Genomic DNA, 24,705 nt, shown 5'->3' on the forward strand with positions numbered 1-24,705 from the left:
ATTTGAAGTCTTCAGGCACTTTTGGGAAGGACTGTACAGTAATGCCAGTGGCTTGCACATACTGCAGCAGTATGGAGAGAGTGGGGGAGATGTGATGTTCTCTCTCATATGGGCTGAGGATTTATTTAATTACTGCAGCTAAGGCAGCTTGTGTCTCTTTCTAGCCTGGCGCCAGTCCAGTCCAGGGAGTGGTCCTTCCTCTCTGGTGGCCTGGAGCCAGTGCTCCAGGAGCCCTTCCAAATCTGTCATGATGTGGTTGGGTCATGCACAGGGAGAACATCTCTCTCCTGCAGCTGGGTGGAGATGTCAGGGAAAGGGGACAAAGTGCTGGAGAAGCACAGAGGATCAGAGTACCCACATTCCATTAGGCTTTTTGAGAGATGGTGGGGCAGAGAGATGTGAGCAGGAGTGGGGCTGAGGTCAGGTTATCACTGTTTTGGACAGTTCTGGTCAGAGGTCTCCCATCAGGCTCCTTCAGGCTTTCAAGCATCTGGCTGAGGAAAATAGGCAGGGGTGAAGTGGTGGCAGCTGTTTCCCACCTCAGGTGCTCCAGAGTCCTGTGATAAGAGGTGCATTGCCACAAATCTGTCCATTATCTGCAGGATACTGATCTCTACCGTGTGCAGAAGTGACTCATGAGCAGGTCAGGTACCTCCGGGTGCCAAGATGGTGATGAAGGTCAGGCAGGCTTTGTGTGGCTCCTCAGTGAGGCAGTGCGGGACACAGACAGCAATGGACAGGCAGTTGTCACTGGTGAAGGATAAGCAGCCTCTCTGGAGGGCACCATGTGTCACCCACCCCAGTCTGCTAATCAATACTGATGTGAAGGTCTGCACCCTTGCATTGGGTTTACGTGGCAAGGTTTTGGTAGCAGGAGGCTGTGGGGGGCCTCTGTGATAAGAGTCCAGAAGGTGCCTGTGTTAGAGAGGAGCCAGCTCCAGACGGCTCCAAAAGAGACCTGCTGCTGGCCAGAGCAGAGCCATCAGCAACACCGGTTGTGCCTCTGGGAGGTCAGGGAAAAAAAGTGCTGTGCAACAGAAGCTGGGAGAGCAAGGAGTGAGAACCAGCCCTGCAGCCCCCAAGGTGAGAGCAGCAGGAGGCAGGAGGTGCTCCAGGCTCACAGCAGCAGTTCCCCTGCGGCCTGTGGATGGAGAGGCCCCTGGTGGAGCAGGCTGTCCCCCTGCAGCCCATGGGTCCCACATGGAGCAGATCTCCACGCTGCAGCCCGTGGAGGAGCCCCCGGTGGAGCAGGTGGATGTGGCCTGGAGGAGGCCGCGGCCTGTGGAGAGCCCCCGCAGGAGCAGGCCCCAGGCTGGAGCTGCAGCCATGGAGAGGAGCCCACGTGGAGCAGGGGCAGAGAGGGACCGTGGAGGAGCAGCAGGTGATGAAGTGTTAGGGACTGACCCCAGCCCCCATTCCCCGTTCCCCTGCATTGCTCTGGGGGAGAAAAAATGGTAGAGGGGGTGTGTGGGGGGGGAGTGGTGGTGGTGTAAGGTGTTTTTATTTGCTTTTAGTTCTTACTGCTCTAGTCTGTTATCAATAGGCAATAAATTACATTTATCTCCTTTAATGGTGATTGGTGAGTGATCTCCCTGTCCTTATCTCAACTCATGAGCCTTTCTTCATTGTATTTTCTCCCCCTTTCCCTTTGAGGAGGTGGGGTAAGAGATAAGCTTGGTGGAGTGGCTGCCCATCAGTGTGGAACAACCACAAGCATGCATACCCTCGGTTTGTAGCAGCACCTCTCAGACCCTGGGGACTACCTGTGTGTCTGCCCTGCTAACCAGCTGTTTCACCAGCACATTCAAGTTGTGGAAGGAAAGGTCTATGAGAAGAACTCCTGGCTGTGTTACATTTAGCCACTGAACATGACCATCAGATGACCTGGAGCTATGGCTGACCTGGATGCATTTGGAAGAGCCAGCTGGAGCAGTTCTTTCACAGGTGGAAGAATACGTCACTTTTGTCCAGCCTTTTAGTCCAAAGGTGGTGTGAGGCATGTGAGAGGAGAAGTGGGTGCAAGAACATGGCTGGCGTCTCTTTGTGCTGGGGATCCAACATCATCCAACTTCAGCGGGCCCAGTAAAGTGAAGTGAGTGAAATCAGAAACAATTCCCTCAGCCTGTGTGCAATGCCTCCTCCCCACGCACTGAGGAGGATCTGGAGAAGGTGTCCGCCTACATATTTGCAGCCTACCAACCCTGAGAGCTTCTCTATGTCGTGACCCAGCACAGGAGGAGGTGTCAGCCCTGCTTTCCACTGCAGGGCTGCAGATGATGTCTGGATGCATGACAACACCTCACCTCCAAAGGGAGAGGTTAGAGCTCCTTGGGTACCCACCTGCTGGCTTGCTCCCCTGCCATTGCTCTCAGAGCAAGGAGCTGACTTAGCACTAGGCAGTTCCCCAGCTAAAACTGCACTTCACAAGGCTAAGTAAGCCAACAAAGGCCATACATTCCCTCTTAAAGTCCCAGACCTCCTTGCTCCCTACAGGTGAACCCAATATGCCTAAAACTGAGAAGCACACTGGCTGTTTCACTTTAGTTCAACTTACTTAACTTCCCTTGCATTTCATGCAGGTGCCTGACGATGAGAAACACCTAGCAGATAAAAGTCCATTGAACCAGGAGTCCTGGGGAGTGAGCAGGGAGGGAAAGTCTATCCCACCTCTGCTGCTGTCCAAGTTCAAGACAAGCCAGCACTGACCACTCCAGAGCTCTCTGCTCCTCCTTCCCCACTGCTGCCAACGCAGTCCTGGGCTTCCCTCTGTAATAACACACATTTAAAACACACTTCCTCTGATCCCCTGGTCAATGCTCCATCCTACCTACTGAGCTTGAACTTATCTTTCTTAAATTACTGATCATTTAGTTACTATAATCTCTGGAATACCTTGGCTTGATAGTCTGTGTGGTGCTGAGCAGCTCTTTGAGGGGAGCTCTCCTTTGAGAACCAGAATTGCTGGAGATGACTGAATGGAAAAAAATTTCCTCAAGACTTAGGGTCAAAATGAGGAACCCATCTCAAAAGGCAGGAGATGTTTCATCCAAGGTGCTCACAAGCACTTGTGACCAGTGTCCAGGGCCTGGTGCTGACTGCCTGCTGGAACAGACAGAGACAAGCATTGATCAGGGAGGGAATGATGAAAAAGGAAAAGAGGAATGCATGGACATGGCCCTATTTCAATGTGTCTGGCTGTCCGTGTCTATCTCCAATTGTCTACCATACTTGTCCCCTTCACCACAGCTTCTTCAGCAGGGAGGACTTGTGATGCCTATGAAATGTAAACATGCTTATGAAAAATACCATCGGGAATTTATTTTCAGTGTAGGGTCCGTTTTCCATATAGGTGTCCAGGGAAGCTTCCTTATTGCAGAGCTGTAGGACTGTGAGTACTTTGCTGGTGCTAATTCCATGGGGAACATGTTGGTCAGATATACACGTGCCTGATGCATGCTGCACTCTGGAGAGGATAGTGTTAGGTGTTTCAGTTTTTGGAACAATCCATTGCCAGAGGCAGTTTCCAGCCTGTCAGCCTAGGTACAACTCCTTACCACACAGGCAAAGATGTTCAACACTCATCACAGGTCAGAGCGTCAGAGTTGTTTTTTCTTTTTGCCTATGGTGGAAAGAAGGGTCTACACTTTTTTTTTTTTTTTAAACTTCTGTTATTCTGAGGAGAACACTGTGAGTGTCCACCAAATGCAGACACACTTCTGCAGGTCCAGAGGCAGCAAGTTCCCTGGGCAATCACACCAGGGTGTGAGAGCTCATCCCTGATGAAAAGGACCAGAGATTGCATCAGAAGGCCTGCAAAGCCTCCATTCCCCTCCCAGAGGCCAGCAAAGCCTCCACGAGAGTGAAAAATGTTGATGGTTATGTCCTATATTTGATTCCAGCAGGACGTGGGAGGCTGAGCAATGGCCAGCACGCCAGGTGCAGTGCTCGCTGACACACGCATGGCAGGCACCACTTCCCCCAGGCAGGATCGGAATGGGGCGCGTAAATCTGAGCCGGTTGCTGAACGCAAATTGCCTGATGTTTTCCGACAATCCCCCTTGCTGCCTTCGTTGCAGACAGTGTCTGTCTCCCCCTTCACTCGGCAGCTCTCACAGCCTCGTTTCTGGCAGTTGCGTGGATTTCTCATCCTGGCTCTCCTCCCTTTCCTCCTCCAGGCCTGGCTCTGCTGGGAGGGGCAGCGCCTTCCCGAGCCCCCCAAAGGCCAGGGATGGGCTCCTGGAAGCAGGCGCCGGGGCTCTTGGCTGCCGAGCGATGCTCGCTTTCCACGTGGGGATGTAGGCAGAGCGGGACCGACGAGCAGTGGGACCTGCCAACCTGCCTGCTGCCAGGCAGGAGCCCTGGGAGCCTGCGGGGCTGGGAGGCTGCAATCTGCCTCCGATCTGCTGGTATCCACGCCGCATTCAGGCCAGGCTTGTAGCAGCTCACTCTTGGCAGTGCTCCTATGTGGGGCTCTGGGGCTGCACTGTTTGCTTATCTAGTGCCGTGATTTAACACAGACGCAGGAACTCACACACTCTTTCCCAGTCTCCTTCAAATTACTTTATTGCTTCCTGTCAACTAGCCGAGCATATCCTGTTAATATACAATCCCCAATGAGCAGTTTTCACAGCATAATCCCCCTTTGTCAGATAACGCAGCTCACCTCCCAAAGGACGGCCCCGTTCTGGGCATCTAAGGATGCAGGATCCCAGGACGAGGCAGGTATTTTTCAGTCGAAGATAAATGCCAGTGCCGCAAAAAGACACTGGCTGGCTGCCAGTTTTGTTTTATTTCCACAGGTGACCTCTCAGTGGATGCTGGCACTGAGTGCTCTCCCATGTTGTGATAGCAGGGAGGGCCCTGCTGCTGGAGCCTTCCTCCCAGCTCTCGCATCCCCACTGCCCTGCCTGGGAGAAGTGTCTGCACCCCCAGCAGAGGGACAGCAGTGTCCCCAGACACTGCAAGTCTTGGAGCTGATGGCACCCTACCACCTGCTCTGAGAACTACGGAGCTCCCAGCAGCACTCAGCAACGTCCAGCCAGCAGCGTATCTGCCAAAGATTGTTGTTTTGTGGGCACCTGCTGTGTTCCTCCTCCACGCCTCAAATCCTCTATCCGTTATGCTTGGGTCCCATGCGAGGACATCCCCATCTACGGGCTTTGCATCTGCAGAATGCTCACACTGCTCTGCCCTGCCTGGTCTTCTGTAACCTCTTTGTGGACTTTCTCCATAACCTCGATGTCCAGCTGATGCGCCAGTTGAGACCATGCCACTGTTTTCTCCTTGATGTAAGACTGGGGAGGTCCATTTCAGAGAACACCCTTGTGATTTTTTTGATTCGGTGATGCGAAAGTGTCCTGAAGACCAGGTCACTGTAAAGCCAGCATGTCACCTTTGCGTTCCCTTTGCCTGTGCATCCCCTCTGTTCTTGTGGCTGGTGGCATCGAGGCCCAGCTGCTGCTGGGCTGCCTGCTCTGCACCGTGGCAAGCAGGCAGTGCTGCTGCAATGCAGAGGACAGATGGAGGAGCTGGCTGGGCCCTCCGCAGCAGAGGGACAGAGCACAGTGTCGGTAAATGCAGGTGCAGCAGGGCTTGTTGCTCCAAAGGCAAACAAAGCGGGCAGATGATAAATCTGCCTTCAAGGCTAGTCCTAAAGTTGTTCATCTACAGCACTTCTGACACTGCCGAAGGGTCACGGCTGAGGGGAAAGGGAGGTACATAGCCCAGGCCCTAACACCTCTTCTCCCTGGGGAGCAGATGCCTCCGCTACCACTGCTTGGCATAATCCACCAAATCTTTTCTCGGGGCCATTTCTTCAGCAAACTTCGGTATTTCAGGGCTCTGGAGTCTGTTCCCAGTAGATCACTTGTACTCTGCAGGCTAAAAGTCGCTGTTTGTGTCTGCTCCAAACGTGCCCCTTGTCATCAGACTCCCCCTTTGGCCCGAGGAAAGGGAACAGACGCAGCAACGTAATGCAGCTGTAGCAGCACATGCAGACTTATTTTTGTGGTTGTATTTCCCAAGTTTCTCCTTGATCCTGGCCCTAGGACAGTTTCGTTCTCTGAAGTCATTCCTGGAAGTTGGGGACAATAGTGATACTAGTCGTTGTTTTTACTAGCAGCTGGATCTGCCCTCGAGGCCACCCCATGAAGTACTTGTGATGCTCTATACACTTAACACCTCCGTAGCTGGAACATCCTCTTACAGAACACAGTTTTGCTTGTCTGAAAAGGAGAATCCCGTTTGACCAAAGAGCAACACAGATCACTTACCTCGGTGATATCTGAACAGACAGTCCTGGAAATAGACTCCAAATTAAAAAACAGCTGAAAAGAAGTATCTGTCCTCCCAGGTAAATCAGGAGCTGATTTATTTCCTCTCTAACATGCCTGCTGAGTAATGTATTTAGCACAGAGCCAGCCCAACACACCCCTGCCGTCCTGCCCCAAGTTTGGAGGACTCTGCGGTTGCTCTGCCTCCAGGGGATGGAGCAGCCACCCACCCCTGCTTCTGCTCCTTTGCTCCAGCACCCTGCACTCGCTGACCTCTTGAAGCCCACAGCCCAGCGCCTGTGCAGCAGCTCTGGCTCTTGGTACCCACAGCTCTCCAGACAAAATGCAAAGTATCTCAAGAAAGCGAAAAAGCAAAGAGTCGTTTTAATTAAAATCAAATTAAAGACCTATCTGATAGCAGCCTGGAGAAGAGTAATGGGATACAGCAGCTTTTGTCTCATGAGCTGAGCTCGGAGCAAACGGGGCTAGCAGCCAGGCAGTGGGGGCGTGCTGGAAGTCCCCATCCACCCGCTGGTGCCACACTGGTGCTAGGGAGCATCTGCAGCTGCTCAGCCTGGAGGTCGGGGTAGTCCGTGGTGCAAACCTGCTGCATCCACAGCATCTCCCATGGGCCCAGGAAGGGTTTTAATCACAGAAAGGAGACAACCTGGGGCTACATGAACCCTGAGAGATCTGTATTGAAGACTTCCCAACTCTTCATTTCCATGGATTTCCCAGTGTGTTATGTATACCCGGATCCTTGTTTCAAGAACTTGCCCCGTCTCCACTTGAATCCCCATGAGTTTCTTGTGTCCACAGCATCCTCTGCAAAGGAGTTCCACAGTTCATCTTCCACCCAGGTGAAGAGTTACCTCCCTCTGAACACCAGTCCTTTCTAATCTGACCCTGAACCTCATACAGGTTTCATCTGACAACCTTGGCTTGCTTACAAGAAAAGACAGAGAGCAGCCAGCTTGTTGCTGTGCGTGTGAGGTTGTCATTGTTTTCCCTATGTGCATTGTTCATCCTTTGTCACCTCCCTGTTTGTCCCTGTTCCTGTCACTTTGGGACTGTTGAAAGGTATGGGTCCCAGTCCAGACCCTGCAGGACTTCTCCACTTGCATCCCCCACTGCTTGCTCCAAATCCCTGCTGCTCTCTCTGAACCAGTTAAAAAGACAAGGAGCTTTCATCGTACTGCCTGGTTGCTTATTTTCCTTAAAAATACTTTTGGCAAGAGACTTAATGGAAAGACTTTGGAAACTCCAGCAGCTGACATGCACACCGACCTGCATGTGCTTGGCCTCTGTGAACCACTCCAAGGGGTTGTGAAGCAGGACTCCCCTTTGCAGAAGCCCTATCGTATCTTCCCTAGCAGTTATCACTTAACCAAGTGTCTTTACCTCTGTCCATTATTACAACCTCTGTCTTGTACAAGCTTCAGGCTGCAGTTCTCTAGTTCCTCGTGCCTTCCCGGGACTTCTCACAAAGGCTGGCATCATGCTAGCCACCACAGCATCCCTCAAGACACCTGTTCCTCACACTTTTCTTGGGTGAAGCAGGGGCCGGCATCCCTGTGTGCTCACAGCAGTCCCCTGAGGGCACATTCAAGGAGCAGAAGTTTCTCAGAGACCAGCCAGGATGCTGACGCCAACTGGCCAAGGGGGTCTCAGCAGCTGTAAGTTCCGGGCCCAGCGCGGAAAAAAAGCGATGTGCCTCCTCCATCAGCAACGTTGAAGGGCTCAGTGAGAGGATGGGGAGCGTGCCATGACCCTCCTGAGCATCGCAGGCCACCGGGTGTGTGGCAGGGACCTGTGCAGCAGCCTCTCTACCAGCTCTGCTCCGTCCCAGTGGAGCCGTGGCAGCGTGTCAAGGGGAGGGGAGTCCCCCGAGTGCTGTTTTGCTGGTGGATCCCTCATGTCGCCAGGGCAGCAACCCAAAGAGCAGATGGATGGGCTGTTCCAGGGGCAGCCGTGCTCCATCCGTCTTTGCTAATTGGGCAGTGTTTCCTCTTGCTCCTTGCCAGATCCATCTCCTGTTGGCGGACAAACGCAGAGCAGGTATCTGCTCCTGTGCCGTGGCCAACACTTCTTGAATCTGCAGGGATGCCTCCTCTCCCTCTGCCCCGAACGGACCCCCTCATCCCTGCATTTTCAATGTCAGCCCCTGCCTCTCTTTCCCTGAGGACGTGCTCTGCCTCCCTGCCACCTCCACGGTGCTGGCCCAACACGAACATTGTGCTGCACTCCTGTGCTGTGTGCTTCTCCTCACCTTCATCTCCCAGGGCCAGAGCTGTCCCTGAGTAGGAGTGGATTAACTCATCACTAGAGCTTATTCCTCTGATGAGTCTTACAAGAAAAAAAAGAAAAAAGAGTAAGCAAGTTAAGTGTTAGAATGAAAAGCATGCACATAAATTTGCCAGGGAACAAGGGCACCCAGCAGCTCTCTCTCTTGCAGGACTTGCTCCAGCTCCGTCACATTTCAGCCAAAACCTTATGGAGTGGATATATTCCTGCAGCCAAAGAGAAAATGTGAAATGCCTGTTATACAACATGCAGCGCTGCTCCTCCTCGCGCCTGACCTTTTGTCTGCAGACCTTGGAGGGCTTTTGTCTGCACACCACACCGCTTGTTCCATGCTGCTGCCTCACCGTTAGCTTGCTCCTCTTTGGAAAGATCCAGGCAACCCGTTTCTTTTCCATCTTCCTGCTGTGAAAGATGTGGCTGCCTCCTTCAGGTCTGTGCTTTTATAGTAATCACCTCTTAGGAGAAAAGAGCCATTTCACAACATGCCAGTGTCTTTGATCCTATATGTGCTTTTTCGTCAACCTATGATGTCTCAGGGCACCGGAGAATTTTGCTCATGAGAGCCTTGAGCATAACACATAATACTGCATTTTTTTCATAGTGTTCATAAGCATTTGCAAAACTCCTACTTTTAACACCAACAATGACAAAAAACAGGTAGTTTTCTCCCCAGTTTCCTATTAAATGCCATTTCAGCATTTTCAATTTCAAGGATGCCACCCTGTAATTTTATAGTATTAAACAGAGACCCGAGTTTGACTTTCCAGCTTTTCTAGTTTCCTTCAAACAACTCTAAAACTATTTTCCAGAAGAATTCTGGATTGTGGTTGCCCTGCCACAGAATAGCATGGGTTAGCTCCTTTACTTTTACAAATCTCTAAAAATTACAGCAATTAAATGGTGCATCCTTTTAGGTCATTTCCTCCATCAATATGCAATGCCTGCCAGCTTTTTTTATCAGAGATTAACTACTGGGCAGTTTTGTTCACTAACATAGCTATTTCTGGCTAACTGTAAAATAATCAAGGGCTGAAAAGAAAATATTTTCCAGAATACAAAAACTACCTTCTGCCAATCATGACTCATGGTTGTAAAATCTTCTGGATTAGATTTACATACATAACATTATATTCTGGTGATTGCTCCACCCATTCTTTGCTGTATACCTCAATCCCTTTTTTATTTATATATTTTTAAAACTTAAAGTAATAACTTATAATCTTGATCACTGAATTTCTCTACATTCTGGGAAATTAGGGGTTCCTTGTTAATTCTATGCTTTTATTTAAATTGGCCTTCTTTTTATCTATTTTTTTTCTTTCTATCTCTGTAAAATCCTACTCATCTATGATGCCCACTTTTCCAAGAAGGCTTGACATATTTGCAGCCCTAAAGGAGCTTTATTTTTCCAAAAGTTTCTTTTAACTCTGCAACCAGTTAACACGCAACCACAATCAGATCATTTCTGCAATATCTAACCTGAGCTTTACCTGCCTGTGTTTGTCTCTGACTGTCATAATTCGGTGTCAAATTAGCTGTTGAACAAAACATCCAAATCTTCTGCCCAATTCTAGATTTCTAAATCTGTTTTAAATGCTTCAAAAGTGCCTCTTCTCTTTAATTTGTTCCCATGGATACCATTCAAAAGTTACATTCATTTTAGGAGTGCAATGCTCTTCAAATCTTTAGTGCAATCTACCAGTTGACTTTTGCTTCCTAATTTAGCTGAAGGCTCTAAAAATCTAAGACTTCAGATATTGCAACGGCAACAAAAATAAAGCTACCTTTCACTCCTCGCTCCTCTCTGCAGCCACACTTGTCTCCCTGAAGAGATAAAATCCTTGCCTGAAGCTTTTCTAGGGCTCTGCAGCATTCCTGGGGGTCCTGGCACAGGGCGATGTTTGCATGACCCGTGCCATCCACTTGCCTTCCTCCTTTCTGCTTCTCTGTCTCAGCCCCACTTCTGGCTCCAGGTAGCATCAAAGTGCACAGCACGCGCGAATCTTTCATTTAACAGCGGAGGAGCTCAGAAATGCTGGAGGAAAGAGCTAAAGGGGAGAGGGAGCTGCTGCTCCCTCTGTTAGCTCCCCCCGGCAGGACCCTGTAACAAGCTGAACGGGTCGAGCAAGGCAGGCTCCGAGTGTCACATTTCAGCACGAGCCACCCAGGGCCAGGTATCTATCTGCACAAAGCGTAAGGGGATGCAAGAAGCCTTATCTTGATTCAGCTCTGCACAGGGAAACCTCCCTCCCTGCAGCCCCAGCGGGGCGGGGGTGGCGGCGCTTTGCAGCCCGGCCGCCTCCTTTGGCTTGGTGGCTGTAGCCCACTAAATCTGGGGGAAAATGTGGCCTGCTCTGGGAGAAGGATGGAGAGGGAAGGGGGTCTGAGCACCCTGAATAATGTCCCTTTCCCATATGGATCAGGAAGCGGGGATCTTCCTCCCAGAGGTGCTGGGTAGCCCTGGAAGGCTGGAGCATCCCTGCTGCTCCCCGACCTCCTCCCCAGGGACCCGGCGTGGTTCTCCAGCAGCCTGCAGGGCACTGGGGTGAGGAGAAAAGGCAGGGAAGGACAGAGGGGGGCTCTGCTCAGGATCTTGTGGCAGGCTACAGCCACATCCATCTGTGGGGTTTCTTGCTGGTCACACACCCTTGACTGAGGCTAGGAAAAAATGCTATTGGGAACAGTTCCTGCATCCCTGCTGAGCTGGGGAACATTAAGTAGGTGATAATAAGTGGCCCCTGAGCAGGAGGGCCTGCTCTCCTTTGGATAGTGCTGCCCAAGACAATTTATCATTCAGACATAGTATTAGGGGAAAAAGGGTTAAACACTGCCCAGCCTCCCCAACCAGCAGTGACTTGGGTTATCTGCAGCATGGCTGCAGGGCTACATGGTGCCTGTACATGTTCGGGGATCAAGAGTTAAGTGTTTAAATGATAAGTGATATCTTAAAAACATAAGTTTAGCAATGAGTCTTTGCCGACAATACTACACTATTAGTTAATAGGCAGAATTAACTTACTGGCCTGGGGCCAAGCCCGTCACAGCCAGAGCCAGAACAGCTGAAGCTGCTTTTCACTTGGGTTTTGCTTTTATGGGATTTGCTGCTGCGGGGGAGACTCCAATTTCTGTAAAAATATGCTAGTGTTTTCCTCCTCCCAACCTGCCCCTGGAAGCTCAAGGCTCCACAGAGCCTGAGGGACTCAGCCGGGAGCTGGAAAGCTTTCCTTTCACATGCAGGGACATGAGCAAGGGTGCTGATTTCCCACAGGGCGCCTTGCCACGGGCCCCGACCAGCTGCCTGCCTGCGCTCGGTGGGTCCTTACAGGCGGATTTAGTGCTCCAAGTGCCACCAGGGGACTCATTCTCCATCCTAACGAACATTTCTCTCCCTCTTTTGGTGGACTGAGCGTGATTAAGTAGTTCTGGGGGAAAAGGTTTCCCTGGAATTTGAGAGGAAGCTTCTCCTGGGTCCTCGTGGTGGCCAGGACTCCTTGGAAGGTGTCGCCTCTGGCCCTGGCACGGCCCCACTGAGCCTAGAGCCCATGCACGACAGCTCCGCACCACCCATTGCACAGACACTGCTTCACTCGCAGGAGCAAGGAGCAGGTTTGCTCCCAGCAAGCTGGCAGAGCAGAGGTGGATCCCACCCTCCCATAGCGAGGCACATCAGTCACTGCAGCCATGAGGCCCTGCACAGTGCCCTGAAGAGCCCGCAGGACCTGCGATCGCCCTACCCAGCAGGACGGAGAGGGCTTCACCTGCCCCATCACTTCCCTCAGCTCCTGTCGGTCGCCTGCTGCTGCACCTCTTTAACCTCACAGGGAGAGACACGAAGCCACTTCCTCCAGGTGTGATGAGCCAAGGGCTTCATGTGCAAATACAACCTGTTCTTCCTGCACCAGGAGCTGTAATGAGTCACCATCAAACCCGTTTTAATGTCCTCTAGATGCCATCTCTTATGGCTCTGCCTGGGAACCAACGTGCAGTCGAAGCTGTCCCATTTCTGTTACCCCAGTGCTGCTGCTTTCCCAGACCAGGCTTCACCTAGTGCTCCTTGCAGCAGGGTTTAAGCGTCCCTGGGCAGCGCTGCACGGGCATTAGACGGGTGCAGCCACCACCGGTATAACCAATAAACCTCGGTCCCAAGGTGGGAACAGCTGGCAGGTGGCGGTCAGCTCCACGTGGGCAGCAAGGAGGGCACAGCTCACGGCACGGCTGCTGAGGACAGCAGCGGGCATGCCAGTGCTCTCTGCTCCATGACCAGCGTTTATGGAGGCCGCTAAAATGGACTTGGGGTGGAATGAGAGGAAGGGACATTGGAGGAGGTCTGGCATCCGTCGCCATGGGGTGGCATTTCATGGCATTTGCTAGTCCACTCGGAGCTGCTGGCTTGCTCGTGGGTTGCAGGAAGGAGGGTGGAGGCTGGTGGCACCCCTTGTGCAGACAACAAACTCCCGAGAGACCTTGAGAGGCCATTCCATGAATGCCACAGGGATATGACAGTCATTGAAGGCCCTTCCTGGGAGCAGAGAGAAGAAATGAGATGGGACCAGAGCTCAACAGTTCATGAATGACTCTGAAGAGCATTTTCAGAGGACAAAAGAGACTCCAAAGAGTACATGTGAGCTTCAAAGTCTCTGCAGCGGTCAGACAATAAATCTGTTTGGTCCAAAATCCAGTCTCCAGGAGCAACAGTCTAAGGGGATGCTCAAAGAAGGAGCTGAAGAAGACAGAAGGCCTCCAGAAGAGAGAAGGCTCCTCTGGGACAAAATCCCCTCTGCCCCTGACGGCGCAGGCCTGGAGAGCTGTAAGAAAATCCTGAGGGTCTTGGACTCCACGTTTGTGGGATCAGCTCTGGAGATCTGTGTTGGATTCTCAGGGACACACCTGTCTGGGGCATCGCACTGCACACCAGCCCTGGGACCAGGAGAGGTTGAGGTTATGGTCTGAAGAGTTTGGAAATAAACAGACCATTTCCTACCTGATGGGAAATGTTGGGTGCTCCAGAGCCATGGGGGGCGAGGGGTGCACTACAGAGCCTGGGAGCAAAAAACACGTGAGCAAACCCGGACAAGTCCCTGAAAACAACATGATGGAGCTGACCCACAGAAATGTCAGAAGGCTGCTGCATTGACCTTGGTGCCGACCCATCTGATCAACCTCCAGCTGCAGGAGATCCCAAAGGGGATCAGAGTTGGTCACACTGAGTTAGGGAAGGTCATTTTGGCTCAGGCACATGCCTTTGGCCGACACCATCAGAGAGCCTTGACCTTTTCCAAACACAGCTGCAGTTGGCAGGAAATGAGTTACCTGGAACCGATCAAGGCAGGGAATCCACGAGGTTCAAGCTTAGACATTTTGGTGAATCGGGTGGCTTTGGCTCACGAGGTCCCCCGTGGGCAGATTCGGCTTCCAGGCGCATGGGGAAGTTGGGGATGTCGCGTGTCGTGACGGAGACGTGGAGCTGGGCCTCAGCTCGCACCTTTAAGGAAAGTCTCACTTGCCCCAACCCGCTACGAGGGCTCGTGACCAGCTCTCAACTCCCCCAAACTCGAAACGGGGGAATCCCTGCTCACGTCCCACCGGGGTCGCTGACCCCAGAGGGTCTCTGGGTCAAAGCCACCCTGAGCCTGCCGGTAACAAGCCCCCGTTTTTTTGGCCGGCTCCGTTTCCCGTCCCTCCAGACGTGCTCCTTTCGCTGCCCGGGGGTGCAGGGGCCCGGCCCCGGCCCCGCGGGGGGCTCGGGGCGGGGGCCGCGGGGATGCCGATCCCGGCAGCAGCTCTGCGGAGCCCCGTGCTGCGGGCAGAGCGGAGGAGAGCGCATCCCCCCGGGGACCCCCGGGGAGCTCCCTCCCTTCCACACCCCCCCCCCCCCCCCCGCCTCCCCTGCTTCCTCAGCGCTCGGTCAAACCCGCGAGGAAGATTTGGGCTGAAATCACGGCTTTCTCTGCATGATCGACAGCTCCGGGCCGAACCATCGGCGGGCAGGGGGAGCCGCCGCCCGCCTCGCCCCCCGCCGCCCGCCCCCGCCGCTCCGCCGCTCCCCGCCGCCCCCAGCTCCGCCGCCGCCCCCCCCACCTCCCCGCCGCCCGCCGCCCCCGCCGGCAGCGCGGCGCCCCGGGGCGGGGCGGGGCGGGGCGGGCGGCGCGGGGCCTCTCCCCCGCGAGCGGCGGCGGTGGCTCGGCCCGGCCGCGGCGGCGGGGCCGGCGGTGAGCTCCGTGCCCGCGGCCGTGCCCGCGCCGGCGGCGGCCCCAGCGAGGGGCTCGGCTCTGCTCTGAGCTCCGCCGCCGCCGCCGCCGCTGCTCGCAGCCGCCGCTTCCATGGAGCGCCGGCCGCGCCGCCTCTGATGCCCGGCCCGGCGCGCACCATGGGGCCGCTGTGGCTCTGCTGCCTGCCCCTCGCCTTGCTGCCCCTGCTCGCCGCCGTGGAAGGTAAGGGGGGTGGGGGGGGGGGCCCTCTGGGTTATCGCGAGCGCCCCTCGCCGCCTTTATTTTGTCTCTTTTATTCATTTTTTTTTTCCTATTTATTTATTTATTTTTTTCGGGAGGTGGCACTTCCCTCCCCCCCCCCCCCCTCCTCCCGCCGCACCCCTTCCGTGCCGCCGGAGGGGAGGCGAAGTTTCGGGGAAGTGCTGCCCCAGGTGGAGGTGCCGCAGCCGGAGCCCGGTGCGGAGCTTCGGTGGGGGGGGGGGGGGCAGGGGGAGAGCTCCCGGACCCTCCCGATGGCTGCGTGGCTTTCTCCTGCCCTTTTCTCCGCCATCCCTTTTTGCCAAGGTGGGCATCCCTCGCCGGCACCTCCCCGGGTGCTCGCTGGGCACCGCGGAGCCTCCCTCCCAGGGATGCCCGGCTGCCCGCTCCGCCGCACCGTGCCCGCTGCCGGTGCTTGGGAGCGGCTCCGGGGCGCGCACAGCCAGGCCTCGCCGGCATCCTGGAGCCGGGGGCCGGCTCCCCGCAGGCTCCCCGCAGGCGGCACGGCTTTCCCGGCCTCCCCAGGAGGAGCCGGGCTCCCCACCGACTTCCCCCCCCCCCTCCCCGGTGCTGAGACAAAGCAGAGGCAGGCGGCAGGTGCGGACCTAGCGCGGGGTGGGTGCGCGGGGAAGGCGCCGGGCAGGAGCCCCCATCTCCCCGGGGGGGGTGGGGGGGGGGTCTGGGGGGTCCTGTGCCCGAGCGCATCTCGGCTGCGCCTCCGCTGCACCCCGGGAAGCACGGCGCCAGGCCGGGGGTGAGCGCGAGGTGTCGGGCCAAAGGCTGGCCAGGCCCAGCGCGTGGCTGCCCTGCGTGGGAGGGCTGCGTCGAAGCCAGCGAGGGGGCTGCGGAGGACCCCCGAGGTTCGCTGGGTGCTCGCTGCTGGCCTTGGGCGTGGAGGCGCCGGGCGGTGGGAGCCGTGCGGACGGTGTTTGTCTGGAACGGGGATGAGGCACCATTTATTAAGTTGGAGTTTTGGGAGATGACTCATGGGTTGGCCAGCTATACGTCGTGATATTTACAATATGGGAGCTTGCATAAATAGGACTATTTACGTTGCATCGGAGAGCGCTAGCCAGCTATGCTATTCAAATGAGCCTTGTATGGTTTTAATTATGGGGGGGGCGGGGGGTGATGAGCATGTTTGTGGGAGCATATGTGTCCACATGGGATGCGTGGCCCCATCAGCCGGCAGCACTGCCACTTACAACGGCGTTCGTACTCAGCCAGCGGGGCCCGGGAGGGATCGGCCACGCCGAGGTGGTGCCGCTGACTATGGATGGGGAGGGAGGGAGGTGCCCGTGCGGGGATGGGGTGACACGTCGGGGTGATGCCGGGCGGTGCGGGGCTTGTTCCTGGCCCTGGGGCTGCTGTGCGCTTGCTTGAAGACGTGAGGAGCACGGGTGGCCTTCCCACCTCCGTGGTGGGAGCTGGGTGCACGAATGCTTGTTCCGAGGGATGGGGAGTAAGCATCTAGGGGCAAGGGGACAGTGAGTGCTGGCGGGAGGTTGCGCCCACCCTGGAGATGATCGCTGTGAGATGTGTTCCCGCAGAGGTGGGGATGCTCTGGGGAGAGGGCTGCTTTTGTGCTGGGCTCCAGCAGCCATCCCCATCCGGGGCTGAATGCCTTGTCTAAGGTTTGGGGGGTTCCCCTCTGTGCCCTTGCTGTTGCCTTTGGCCACGTTGTGTGTATCCTGGGGTTGTGGTTGCTTACAGCACTGATGTGGGCAACCAGCTACCGTGTCCTGGCCTTTTTCTCCTTGCAAAGCCTTCTGAAGAGCTAGTGAGGCAAAAGATGGGATGCAGCCCCCTTGGTGCACCTCTGCTCCTTCCTTCCCTCTGGGAGCTGCTGTTTCAGGCAGTGGCTCATCCCAGTGTTCCTTGCCATGCATGGACGCGGTGTCCATCTGCATTTCCTGGTGCTCTGGGCCCTGTTGGTGCAGGCAGACTGACCCGACGGTGCCCGATGGCCAAGGAGATGGTGGCTAGACCCTGCTGGGCACCTCCGCAGTGGCGATGCCCCCTGCATTGCTGTCACTGGCTCTGGCACATTCCCCGCTGTGTCCAGGGCCAAAATGGGGGGAGTAGGGCACAGTCAGGGAAAAATGAGTTCTGGTTATTTGCCCAGGGAACCTGTCTCCTGAGTCCTGTTTTCAGCTCTGCTACAGAGCTTTTCTGTAATGCCGGTAATTTCACTTGTCTCCTCTGTGCCTCAGTTTTCCTAATTACAAGGCGTAAAATAATACAAGCGTCTCTCCCAAGGGAGCTGCGAGGTTTTGTTAATGAACATGACAAAGTGCTTTGGGATCCGTGGTTGAAAGTGCACTGAGAATACAGTCTTAGTCAGGGTATGTGTGTGTGTGGTGTTTATTTATCTACATGTTCTATATTTCTCTGTACACTATATATTCACTTGCATTTAACAAACCTTAATTAGAAACAAAGCCGATAGGGAAGGAAATATAAACAGGAGTGTGCATGAAAATTGGAAGTTGATTACTCACTGGCCAGCAGAATGCATGTCTCAGGCTCAGGAGGAAAGGCTGTTTGGTTAAAGAAGGCTCTGTTAAAAGGAAATGTGAAAAGAACGTAAAACATAAATCAATATGGAAAACAGGGAGGTGGATGACAATGTACATAAAGCAGAGGTTAAGAATTGCATACAGTTGTTAAGGCAATTGCAAGGTAACATATCTGTGGCTGAGAAAGTTCAGGCTTATAAAAGGAAAGTTTTTTGTGTGTGTGTGTGTTTTTAAAGAAAGTCAAGAACAAAGGAGTCCTGGAAGGGTCTGGATCCCACACCAGTTGGTAACAGTACTGCTATCACTAACGGCTTCTCTTGTATTCCTGCTCACATATGCTGCTTGCATGGTGTGGCATATCTGGAGTAGTGATACTTCCAAGGTATTTGGGGGGGGGGGGGGAGCTAAGGATGGGAGTTATGTATTTCAAAATCAACAGCCTGGCTAACTCACATGCAAGAGAAAAAAAATGAAGGCACTCTTCACCCCTTTGGAGTTAACTTTTCATAAACCTTGCAGTGCTGGCAGGTTTCCCGAGGGCTGGAGGAAAGCCAGCCGTGTACCAAAAAATGTGAAAGGAGAAATGAGATGGTCCTAATATCTACGAGGGCATAGCTAGCCTGGGAGCTGCACAGAGGCCCCGGCAGCTGGGCCCACAGCGGGTTGGACCCATGCGGGCTCTGCAGGATGGGCAGCGGCGGAGTCTGGAGCGGGTGAGGGGACTTGCCGCTGCTGCACCCCGTAGGGTTGCTGAGCATCCTCCCACTCCTCTGCAGGGCTGTCGCTGCTCCAAGCCCAGCGTTGAGCCACAGGAGGCTGGTGCAGGAGGGCTGTATCCTCTCCTGGAGGCATACCTGGGGCGCACCGTGGCCGAGGGGCTGGGGAGAGCTGCATCTATGCACAGCTGCACGCTCCTGTGCCTGTCCTTTGAGCAAGCTGGAGATGGGACCTGCTTGTTTGTGTTTAATTTAATAACGTGTTGTAATGTACATAATATACATTACGTATTTATTGCATTGCATACATGTGCATAATACACTGCATGTTGTGTTTTATGTATGCGGTGGAATATGGTAGTGTTAAAATACGGTCCTCTTTTTCACCCGCGTGGCCCAGGGGTGACTTGGTCGTGACCTGCTGCTGAGCACTTCTGCTGCCTCCCCCAGGCCCAGAGGCGGTGCAGGGAGATGCCAATTAACACAGCACTCAGCCTGTGCTTCAATTTATCTGGTGCTGTCGCTTCTTCTGCTTCCCGGTCTCAGTCAAGAAAGGCTTTGCCCACCCCTCCACGACTATGGGCTGTGCCAGGGAAGTTGCTATGACCCAGTGCCCCAGGGTAGGGATGTGCCCAGGCTGTGATGTGATCGCAGGAGCTGTGCCATGGTCCCAGTGATCCCACGTGCTTTTGGCTGCGCTGGGGCAACCTGGAGCAGCAGGTCCTGCTGTTCAAATGTGGGACCTGCAAGGCATACATATGCGCCTCTCCCCAGGTGGGAAGCCCATGAGGAAAACCTGGGAGCTGTCACAGAACTGATCCAGATGACCTGTTCAAACCCGTGCTGTAAACGCTGTCCTGAGACTGGGCTGAAACCAAATGTTTGAAAAATTGGACTGGGGTGCAGAGCAGAGACCTTGGTTTTGGGTCAGTCCTCTGCTCTGACACAAACCCCTGATGCTGCCTCCCTCTGGTTCCATTTCCTGGGTTAATTTTTGACGAGATTTATTTCTTGGGCACAACTGCCCTTCCCATTGTTGGTGTGGCCAGGGCGAGAACTCCTTTTGGAGACCAAATAATTCGGTGCCCAATTTAATATCCATGTAGCTGCAGTTGCAGCACCTAGCACATCTGCTTCTCTGCTTCTTGCAGGTGGGAACACTTGCTCCTGATCCCTGCTGTATTTCTAGATTCTCTGGCTGATACAAACCCAGGGAGTAGGTGCTGTAGGGAGATGCTGTGGGGACAGTGCACCTGGCCCATTGGCTCCTGGGGACACCCCAGGGAGCGACCTGGGGGGGAACGGGGATGTGGCTGTGCCTTGGAGAAGCGTCCGAGGGGAGTCGGTGCTGCCACACCGTGGCTGTCCCCCAGGGCTGGGAGCAGAGGCCTGCTTTGCTGATGTGCAGACGGGCGAAAGATCTGTCTGCACTAGTCGGTGGGTGGTTGCCGTTTGTGTACACATACCTGAACTGACTGAAAAGAGGGGTGGGCACCAGCATAGCTGGGAAACCTGCCTGAGAAGCTGGGTAAATACTTGATGCTGAGATACATCCCGGGCTCTCTGGTGAGTGAGGCTAAGCTCGAGTGCTTTTGTGCAAGTGCAGCCAGAGTGGTGATAAATAAGAGGCTGAGTCCGCTGCTCCTGCCCTGACATGTGGCCGGCTGCACTGCACGCGTGTCTGAACGAGACCGTGGAGGTGGGACTTGTGCATGCACCTGTCTGGGAGCAGGCACGTGGTTCCCGTCTTGGAGAGTCGATTTTTACCAAGAAAAACCCAGTGAGATCCCATCCACTGGTTTCTGGTTTGCCGAGACACGAGTGCAAAGCACAACTGCCCATTCCCTGTGTGAAAAACCCAGCGTGAAGGAAAGGGGATAGGTAGGAGGAAGATCCTCGAAGGCAAAAGTTCAGCAGTTAGATAAGGGGGTAAAGATGGGGCCTCCCGTGATAACAGGCTGGCGAGCGCCCAGCGGCATGTGCAGGCGGGACCAGCAGCATCCCAGTGCTGTGCTGGGGGGTCAGCAGGGAGGGCCGAGCCTCCTGGCACTCAGAGCAGGGATGCGGCCTTTCTGGAGCCAAGAGGCAGCAGAGCCCCTGCCACAAGCGTGTGAGAAAGGAGAGGTGCCCCAGCGGCTTGCAGAGATATGTCAATACCGGTATTTCATATTGATATCGCGTGTCTTGGGAATGTGCTGGACGGGAGGTGGTTTGTGCCGGGGTGCAGGCACAGAGGTGGCTGCGTGGGACACACCTGGCACCCGAGCTGAACAGCGTGGAGGTGAACGAGTAAGCCAGCATCATGCTGTGCTGTGAGCCCCTCTCTGGATTTCCATGCTCAAAGATGAAGGGAGCAGCATTAGATCTCTGTTACCCATCTGACCTGAGTTGTGGCACTGATTGCCAAATGTTAAGGGAGGTTAAACAGGCTGCAAGGGCAGAAAACGCAGCTATAATTGCAGATGGTACTTGCCTCTGTGTAAACTGGGTAAATGTCACAAAGGGGCGTTATTCAGAAATTACAGTTTTAGTGACTGTGAATAATTGCAGCTCTTCAGAGAGCCCACGAGAGGAGGATCTCTTGATTTAGTCCCGAGCAGCACTCACGGTGCCGTGCAAGGCATGAGACCGGCTCCATGGGAGCAGCTGTACTGTAGCTCGGTTCAGTCTCCAGGTGGGAAGGAGAAAAGGCTGGTGAGCCGCAGAAGTTTGCAAAGCTTTATCAGTTGGTCCAATAAATTATGTTCTTTTCACTTCAAGCCTTCACATCCATAAAATCACCAGCACTTGAGAATACTATACAGTAACATTTTTTTAAGTCAAGCAAGGGGAACGACGTAAAGATGAAGCTAGCTGAGGGAAGCAGCTAAAATTGAAAAATACTTGCATGTCATGTGGGAAACTCAGAATGTGCATGGCTGTTTAAAGTATGGGTTTAAAAAGACAAAAAATAGCCATCTTGATTAAACATCAGATTGAAGGAGGTCACTGGCGGTAAAAAGATGTTCTTCAGAAAACGGGAATGATGTCTAAAAGAGGAAAATAGAAAAAAATCATAAACTATGGCACTGTGAATGTAAGCCCATATATGGCTGGCTGAGAGGAGTTTGAAGAATAGTTTGTGAAAAGAAATGAACCCCACAACAAATAAAACAAACAAACAAACAAAAACCCGAAGACTCAGGAAATCAGAGAGTGCAAGGTTAAAAATGATCAGGAAAGGAGCACTTGGGGGAGATGAAGTCTGATTTAAATGTGTCCCGCCCAGAACGGCCATGGTCAGGGGCCTCTTGCAGAGGAACTTCCCTCTGCAGGGCAGTGCTGAGACTGCCCTGCAATGAAGTGTTGGCTTAGGAGGTCACATTTTATACAGTAAATCAGGAAAATAGATATTGGGGCCAGAGCAAACGGGACACACATGCTTTAAGAGCTTCCTGGGTAATCTCAGCAACTCCATGCTAGTAATTTTAGAGGAACTCTTACGGTTTCAAATCTGCTTAAAGGAGGGGAAACGGAGTCATTTTTCCCAATGGATGGGATTCGGCATGAGGCTTGTGCTGTGCAACATATTTATAAATGCGCAAGAAAGGGGTGGGAACTCTTAAGCCAAGAAAGTTTGCAGATTATACAAAATTATTCAGGATGATAAAAACAACAGTTGTCTTTAAAATATTGTAAAAGGATCTCATGACACTGGATAACCAGGCTATAAAATAGCAGATTAAATGTAGTCAGTGATGAATGAAAAGGGATTCACATGGAAAAAAATTACCCTAAACCCATGCATGCACAGTGGCAGTCTTTAAATTACTTATTAGCATTTTAAGAAAGAGATCTTAAAGTCATTGTGGATGGCTCTTTGAAAGCATCAACTCAGAACTGGGAAAGGCTGGGAAAGGAGGATGAAGATGGTTGCACAGGAGAGGTAGATGGGCCCAGGGGAACTCTTTGTGAAAGATGCAGCTTGTGGGGAGAGAGAGGTGTGCCAGATGCAGGAGGTGTGAGGAAGGTGGCGGTGAAGCAGTGACGATTCTTTATGTCATTTTTTTTTTTTCACTTGGCCTTGTGTTCTCAAGGGGCAGGTTTGAAACGAACAGAATCAAACGGGTTTAAAACAAGCGGCAGTGGAGGGCGGAGGCAGAAGATCAGCGTGAAGCCCACCACTGCACGTCCCGAGTCCAAAAGGACATCAGGAAGCCCTGAGTGCTTGCCTGCAGAAGGCATCCTCTTCCCTGAGGATCTGCTGATGCTGGAGGTGGCAGGGAAACCGGGAGGCCCTTTGGCTCTGCCTTGCCTGACAGATGTGGCAGCTGAGGTCTGCAATGCCAGGGAGAGGGCATGGCTGAGCAAGCCACCTTGTCCCCGCTCTGCTGTGGGATGCCTGTGCACAGCAAGGCCCTGTTGCTTTCTGCTCTCAGTTTGGCTCTCAAGACTGCCTGCAGCCACCGAGGGGTTCATGTCTCTCAGTTTTGGTCACTGCTGTGGCTGTAATCGTGGACCCTTGTGGTCCTCCGTGTCTTCAAGCCTTATGCAGGGCTTGTCCTGCTCTTTGGATCTCACTCTGTCTGCTGGGGAGCCTGGACGGGGCTTTGGGGGATTTGTGTCGGGTTTTCCCAGATTAACCTGGCACTGAGCAGCCTGACGCTGCCCTGGGGGGGGTTTCCCTTTGGTGCCAGGGTTTGGATGCACTTTTCGGCACCGAGTGCCACCTGCCAGTCCCGAGACCAGCCCAGGGCGTGCCACCGAAGCCGTTAATTTCAGCAGAGTGCATGGGCAAGGCCAAGGTCCTCCGGCAAGCAGCCGTTAGCGCTCACCTTTGCCCAGCTCGGCGTTTCAGAGGGTGAGGATGCCTGGGGATGCTCACACCCTACTAGGGCCGTTGGGGCCGTGAGGATGGGAGGCGTTAACCTCTGGCTGGGGCCTGCTGGGGAGCGCAGGCTGGGTTTAGGCCAGCTGCCGGAGGAGGGGGAGAGCCCGATGGTGGGGCCGGGCTCCCTGCTGCGGGAGGAGCCAGGCCACAGTACGGCTGCTCCCGTCCACAGAACCCCTCTGTGGGGGCCATGCTTGTGGGAGCCCCCTGGCAGTGTCAGGGCCTGGCCCCAGGGGTGATGAGGGCGGCCGGGCGTGCGAACGTGCCCGAGGTGGAGGGGATGCCTCGAGCCCGCGTGGCTCGTGCTCCCAAGGCCAGACAAAGGGAACAATGGGCTCAGCGGCCAGGCTCCTGGGCCCGCTTGTGGCTGGCTGCCGAGGCTGTGGGGTGGGAGGGGAGGGGGCAGCTGGCAGGCAGGCCGTGAATGGCTTGGCTTCCCTCTGCTCCCACCCAGGCTTTGAGGGTCGCAGGGTACCCGGCCTTCAGGAGAAACCGTGTCCCAGGGCACCTTCAGGGTTACCCCATGCTGAGCGGCTTCCTGCCTGCAGCCTGAAACGAGCCCCAGTCCGTGTGAGGTGCCACCCCAGCACCAGGCGGCTGCCATGAGACAGGAGGCTTTGCAGCAATAACCCAGGACTGGGCTCAGCTTGGGCAGGACAGGAACTCACCTCTTGGGCTGCACATCCTCGCTGTGGCTTGCAGAGACCCCAACTGGGGGGCTCCTGCAGCGCTCCCCTGCTCATGGTGCTGCTGCATGCAGTGAGAGAGAGGAGGGGAAGAGCTGGGGGGAAAGGGGGGCGAGGAGGCTTGAACAGGGGCTGGACTCTTTGAATCGCTTGTCCAGACGCTCTGTGAGTTTGAACAACTTCAGCAGAGGGATGCAGGAGAGAGAAGACATCTCCTTTCTCCACAGCACTGATGCATGAGGGTTATAGGAGGCCTGCTGTGGATGGGAAGCCTCATGTGTATCAACGTGTAGCAGTGCATGTTCTTCTTATCCCAGAGTCTCCTGGGGCAAGGGAAGACTGATTGTAGCACTCTGCCTTGAAGCTGGGTGGTCTTTGGTCTGCAGAGAAGATCCTGCTTTTGTGTATCTGCTCTCCCTCTGCCTTTTTGAGCCTCTTAGGAGGCCACTCATTTGCACGGGGTGGCCACAGAACTGAAGTCCTTTTGGGTTCGGGTTGCTTGTTGAGACTAGAGTGTTGAGCGTGATGTCTCTGAGGACAAACTAGGCAGGAATGGCCTGTTCAGATGCCTCCAGATTTGTGCTTTGTTTTGTCTAAGACTCATGCATCCAGGCCCATATCTACCTGGATCTACTCTTACCTGCTCCCTCCAGGCGTACATGCTGCAGCAACTTTTTTTGGGTATGCTAGTGAAAAGTCCCTGGTGTTTGTGTTCAGTGTTTGAGTTCTGTGGTGGGCTGTGTTGGGTGAGGGTGATGTGAATCACCAGTCCAACCGAGACAGATGTCTTGATCCAAGAGACATGCCTGGGGATGACACCATCATCCCATATCTGCTGTCTATTCAGAGGATGGATCCAAAGAAGTTGTTT

At 54.1% G+C, this 24,705-nt stretch overlaps 1 protein-coding gene across 3 annotated transcripts in view; it reads left to right on the plus strand.

The window, feature by feature from the left end:
• The first annotated feature begins 14,728 nt into the window (after positions 1 to 14,728).
• The window catches only part of EPHB2 (EPH receptor B2), a 126,923-nt gene continuing 116,946 nt past the window's right edge, over positions 14,729 to 24,705 (plus strand). The window contains exon 1 of one of the 3 annotated variants that reach the window (XM_035557582.2): positions 14,729 to 15,007. In XM_035557582.2, the coding sequence (XP_035413475.1) occupies positions 14,923 to 15,007 (85 nt within the window). In that variant the 5' untranslated portion in view covers positions 14,729 to 14,922. The remainder of the gene's footprint in view (positions 15,008 to 24,705) is intronic. The other 2 variants (XM_035557583.2, XM_035557584.2) reach the window with 2 other exon arrangements.

The sequence above is a fragment of the Cygnus atratus genome, chromosome 21 (assembly GCF_013377495.2).
Source record: "Cygnus atratus isolate AKBS03 ecotype Queensland, Australia chromosome 21, CAtr_DNAZoo_HiC_assembly, whole genome shotgun sequence".
NCBI lineage: Eukaryota > Metazoa > Chordata > Aves > Anseriformes > Anatidae > Cygnus > Cygnus atratus.